Genomic DNA, 5,998 nt, shown 5'->3' on the forward strand with positions numbered 1-5,998 from the left:
TCATTAGAAAGCTAGGAATCTCCTCTTTCCAGCAGTGTATACAACTCAAAATGTGTCTTCGGGTCAATGCGACTGATTTCGATAGAGCAGGTCACAAATATTTTGATTGAAATTTACCAAAGATATTAAGGATATTTTAAAAATATAATTTGTTAGTCAAAATACTATTTTTCGTGTAATCAACTTAAATAATAGTAATAATTTAAGACAAAATTAACTGTTGGATTTTTAGGCATTTATTTTGGTATGTCCAACTCAAACAATTACTTTGGTGATATTTATAGATTTTATTAAGGTAGTATATCTATCCATCCATCTTCTCCCGCTTATCCGTGGTCGGGTCGCGGGGGTAGCAGTTCCAGCAGAGAGCCCCAAACTTTCTTTTCCCTGGCCACATCAATACTCTAAGGTAGTATAGCTTTTTATTATTGTGATATTTACAAAGCCACTGAATTAGCTTTTAGAGTGTAGAAAATAAACATATCTGGCTGTTTTAGCACAAGGCACTGCGCCCAACCAAGTGGTGAACAAAGAGCAAATTGTGTATCATGTGAATGCAGCTTTCCACATTCTGTAATGCATTAGAGTTTGCTGTGCTACTCTACAGGAAGTCCGTCTCCTTCAGAGTGTTGATCAGTGCTGTGTTTCCTTTTTAGTCACACAGAGGACAACACATCTCCCGACACCTCCCTCTTCAGCTAATTTCTCTCGGCTCTGTCCACATCCATGACGGTGAACGGAGGCTCCTGGGCTGTGACTGATCCGTGCCGGAGCTTAGCGGCAGAGTAGGGCGTGTGGATGAAGGTCTCAGAGTAATTTGTCTTCATCTCCGGGTCTGGACAGAACATGTATTCATACAGGGCTGCAGCCAGAGTCCCACCCAGGATTGGACCCACCCAGTACACCTGTAAACACACACACAAACACACACACATACACTTATTATTATCATAATAACAATGAATTACGTTCAATTAACAATTAATAACTAACTAACAGATTAAGTAACTGACTAACTAAGCAACTAACTAAGCAACTAGCTAAGCAACTAACTAACCAACCAACAGCAATTGCACATATTAGTGTATCTGAACAACGATTCTCGATTCAGGTCACAACTAAAGTGGGAGGGGCTTACACTGGAAGTAATTGAAAATGGTCTGATCTGCTTAATTTTCTACTATGACAACACACAATGACACAGTACTAATGAGTTGTCAGGATACAGAGAAGAGAGGCATGTGAAAAAAACAGACAATATTCAATGACATTTTACTAATTCTCAGCACACAGTGTCAGCTTTTGGAAAAGCTTCACACAATGTAATGTTGTGTAGTTAGATGGATTCAAAGTATTAGTATTTCTGTATTGAGAAAAAACACGTGCATACCCAATGATGCTTATGTACAGTATATTGATACAAAATAAAGTTACCCAATGGTGATCCCAGCTCCATGTGACCATGGCTGGGCCAAAGGTCCGTGCGGGGTTCATACTGGCTCCAGTGTAGGGAATCTGAGGAAACAACCCAACCAATGTGTTCCAGAATATGTTTTTCTCTGATCTGATGCATTGATGGGCAAGATTATATTAGTGCCTGTCCAGTAATCAAACATCTATATTTAGTATGCCATAGGAGTCCTCAACCTCCTTTGATGCCGTTACAAATAAATGTAATTATTTCTGTTTTAAATGATTCATTTCTTTCTTATTTTGATAAAATCCTTTAGTCATAAATCAGATTCAGAAGCCAAAAGCAGAACTATTCTGAGCTGATAATCGGTATAAATCCTTGTGTTTAATCTATAGCTGAATGTTCTAATAAAAAAAGCAATGAGCCTATTAGCTTTAAAGGGATGTTATCTCCTTATTTCCCATGTCTATTACAATATTACCTTCCCTGTCATTTGTGTTAACACAAGTCATTACAAAAATGAAGCTGTGAAACGTGTTGTTTATAACGCAATCTAAGCTATAATGTGGCGTCCTATTGCTTCCTATTACACTGAACAAAAAAACACTTTTGTTTTTGCTCCCATTTTTCATGAGATGAACTCAAAGATCTAAAACATTTTCTATATACACAAAATAACCATTTCTATCAAATATTGTTCACAAATCTGAAAAAATCTGTGATAGTGAGCACTTCTCCTTTACTGAGATAATCCATCCCACCTCACAGGTGTGGCATATCAAGATGCTGATTAGACAGCATGATTATTGCACAGGTGTGCCTTACGGCCCGTCCACACACAGGCATGAACAAAATCTTGATGCTGGGCGTGTCTGAAGCTTGGCGATTTTTTGCGAGCAACGCGACCAACAACCAATCACATGAATCTCCCGCCCCCGACATACAAAGCAATAGCAATGTTAAAACGAAGTAAACTGAATATAAACTCCCCAAACAGGCGAAAACCTACCAGTTTCACCCACTGTCTCTGCCACCTCCCTCCATGCCTGGTTCCTCCGGTTTGTATCCCGGTAAATAGTTCTGGTCGTAAAGAACCGGGTGATTTCCTACCGTAATTTCTCGTTCTGAATATGAGGAAATGAACTGCGGTCTGGCTCTCCCAGCTTGCACACGGTTTGATTGGCTAGTGCTTGTACTGGCGGGATTTGCATAAACGGGATTTGATTGGCTGACGCCAGCTTCGAAAGCATCGGGAGCATCAAAAGTTGAACATTGCTCAACTTTTGATGCTCACGATGCTTGCAAAGCCATGCTCCGCTCCCCACAATGCAGTTCGCCTAAGATTCAAAATCTTCTACGTCACCCCATTCAAGTGAATGGGCGAAGCTTTGAAAGATTTTTTTCATGCCTGTGTGTGGACGGGCCGTTAGGCTGGCCACAATAAAAGGCCACTCTGAAACGTGCAGTTTTACTTTATTGGGGGGGTCCGAAAACCAGTCAGTATCTGGTATGACCACCATTTGCCTCACGCAGTGCAACACATCTCCTTCGCATAGAGTTGATCAGGTTGTTGATTGTGGCCTGTGGAATGTTGGTCCACTCCTCTTCAATGGCTGTGCGAAGTTGCTGGATATTGGCAGGAACTGGAACACGCTGTCGTATACGCCGATCCAGAGCATCCAAAACATGCTCAATGGGTGACATGTCCGGTGAGTATGCTGGCCATGCAAGAACTGGGATGTTTTCAGCCTCCAGGAATTGTGTACAGATCCTTGCAACATGGGGCCGTGCATTATCATGCTGCAACATGAGGTGATGGTCGTGGATGAATGGCACAACAATGGGCCTCAGGATCTCGTCACGGTATCTCTGTGCATTCACAATGCCATCAATAAAATGCACCTATGTTCGTCGTCCATAACATACGCCTGCCCATACCATAACCCCACCATAACATTGACATCAGAAAACTGCTCACCCACACAACGCCACACACGCTGTCTGCCATCTGCCCTGAACAGTGAAAACCGGGATTCATCCGTGAAGAGAACACCTCTCCAATGTGCCAGACGCCATCGAATGTGAGCATTTGCCCACTCAAGTCGGTTACGACGACGAACCGGAGTCAGGTCGAGACCCCGATGAGGACGACGAGCATGCAGATGAGCTTCCCTGAGACGGTTTCTGACACTTTGTGCAGAAATTCTTTGGTTATGCAAACCGATTGTTGCAGCAGCTGTCCGAGTGGCTGGTCTCAGACGATCTTGGAGGTGAACATGCTGGATGTGGAGGTCCTGGGCTGGTGTGGTTACACGTGGTCTGCGGTTGTGAGGCCGGTTGGATGTACTGCCAAATTCTCTGAAACGCCTTTGGAGACGGCTTATGGTAGAGAAATGAATATTCAATTCACGGGCAACAGCTCTGGTGGACATTCCTGCTGTCAGCATGCCAATTGCACGCTCCCTCAAAACTTGCGACATCTGTGGCATTGTGCTGTGTGATAAAACTGAACATTTTCGAGTGGCCTTTTATTGTGGCCAGCCTAAGGCACACCTGTGCAATAATCATGCTGTCTAATCAGCATCTTGATATGCCACACCTGTGAGGTGGGATGGATTATCTCGGCAAAGGAGAAGTGCTCACTATCACAGATTTTTTCAGATTTGTGAACAATATTTGAGAGAAATGGTTATTTTGTGTATATAGAAAATGTTTTAGATCTTTGAGTTCATCTCATGAAAAATGGGAGCAAAAACAAAAGTGTTGCATTTATATTTTTGTTCAGTGTATGTCTATCGCTATCTCTCAATCTACTTACAGTAACAACTGGGTGAGTGTTGTGTACTCACAGCAAACAGGTGACCAATAATCACAGACAGGCCGATAGCCAGAGAAGAAGAACCCTTTAGGTCGTTGCGTTTGTGGTCGCAGGTAGCAAACACAGTGAAGACCAGCTGAAAGGTGATGAAGAGTTCCACAACCAATGCGCTGCCCGCGGAGATGCTTGTATGCACCTGTTTTGGAAACACACAAGCATCATTGATATATAAATACAACACCCCTTTTTACCTTTTAAATGAGCTCCGTAACATGATATAAGACATGTAGAACACATTGCAATCTGCCTTCATTGCAGTTTTTTGTAAGATAAATATCTTTCTGGATTTTTTAAAATAGACTTGATGCTGTATTATACCGGATTATCCAGAATAATTGTCAATTCATTTTTTCCTTATTTAGGAAAAAAGTCAAGTATTATGATTTGTAGGATAATAAATATTCCCTCTGAGTGAGGAATTGATTACATTACATTTACATTACATTTACATTATTTATACTTAATTGATCCCAATTTGAGATTTTCTTTTGTCACAGCACCATGTTAAAAAATGAAATACAAATAAATAATATATAATACATATCAACAGTAGAAATAAACACACAAATATCAAATAAAATAATACAAAATAGATCAAATATATAGAAATTAAATTATGAAAACAGAAAAAGGAACAAAACATTAAAATAAATATACAGTACATAATTATATGGAGTATCTGTCAAATACCCAATAAAAATAACCAAAAGTTTAAATACTGTATGATATGCCAAACTTCTACTAATATAAACATAGGTGATAACATGATCTTGAAATGAGCAGTTCATTGCTAGTCATCGCTTAAATAAATAAAAAGTAAAAACCGTGGTGACCCCCATGCCGCCCCTGACAGAGGCTGGAGTGATGCCGTACAGAATGGCGGCCCCCACAATGGACCCCAAACACTGGGCCAGCAGGTAGAAGATGGCTTTAGACAGACTGATCTTCCTGGTCACCACCATGGCTGCTGTGACCGCTGGGTTAATGTGAGCCCCGCTGATGTGGCCGAAGCACTGAACCATGGTGGCGATACTTAGGCCAAAGCAGAGCGAGATGAGCACCAGGTCAGCGGGACGGGGGTCCTCCGCGATAGCCCCCCAATTAATGGTTGACCCGAGGCCGAGCAGAACGAAGAGCAGCATAGCGAAGAACTCAGCACTGACGCAGCGCCAGAACTCCTGAGTCCAGATGACCTTGAAGGCAGTCATGGCTTTGTCTCGAGAGCACCAAGATGGAGGCTGGAAGTGACAGCGTGGTGTGCTGCAGGGGAAACAACACCTCCTGAAAGGCAGGACAGGAAGGCCAGAAATCAATAAGAGACACCAAGGTATGAGAGGGGTTCTTACCACCAAATGGAGAAACAGCCATAATCACAAAGTTTGGGGGTTGTGTCACTTTAGCGTTAGTCACTGCCATAGCCCCCACTGTGTTCCGTTTAGTGTTGACTTGATGCATGTTATCTTAAATGTTGCCGATTTCTTGTTTGTCCAGCTTTCATTGTCTTTAAACTTGTGATGTTTTTTCCACACTATTTTCTTGTTTGTTGTTCTCTCTTTTTGTGTTTTTTACGGGGGGTTGTTCAGCCATCATCAATCCAAAGTTACCTGCTCTCCAAATATAGACTTCTAAACTAACATTCACTTTGCCCATAAGACCCTTGAGAAAGCAAATGGTTATGTAATAAATATATTTTTCAAAACAATAGT

At 41.7% G+C, this 5,998-nt stretch overlaps 1 protein-coding gene across 1 annotated transcript; it reads right to left on the reverse strand.

Moving 5' to 3' along the window:
• Positions 1-666: 666 nt before the first annotated feature.
• On the reverse strand, positions 667-5,500 carry aqp4 (aquaporin 4). The gene is made up of 4 exons (XM_034237460.1): positions 5,117-5,500; positions 4,264-4,428; positions 1,435-1,515; positions 667-905 (listed from the first exon to the last, which is right to left on the reverse strand). The coding sequence occupies exons 1-4, from the start codon at positions 5,498-5,500 to the stop codon at positions 699-701; spliced, it is 837 nt and encodes a 278-aa protein (XP_034093351.1). The 3' UTR covers positions 667-698.
• Positions 5,501-5,998: the final 498 nt, after the last annotated feature.

This window comes from Gymnodraco acuticeps, unplaced genomic scaffold (assembly GCF_902827175.1).
Source record: "Gymnodraco acuticeps unplaced genomic scaffold, fGymAcu1.1, whole genome shotgun sequence".
Taxonomy (NCBI): Eukaryota; Metazoa; Chordata; class Actinopteri; order Perciformes; family Bathydraconidae; genus Gymnodraco; species Gymnodraco acuticeps.

Bases quoted from the DNA above. Each gene is read 5' to 3' on its own strand.
- aqp4 (XM_034237460.1), bottom strand. From the start codon at position 5,500: ATGACTGCCTTCAAGGTCATCTGGACTCAGGAGTTCTGGCGCTGCGTC. The intron at 4,429-5,116 runs GTTTTTACTTTT...TTTCCAAAACAG, and splicing joins GCGGCATGGGGGTCACCACG to GTGCATACAAGCATCTCCGC. The intron at 1,516-4,263 runs GTGAGTACACAA...TTGTTTCCTCAG, and splicing joins TTATTGGTCACCTGTTTGCT to ATTCCCTACACTGGAGCCAG.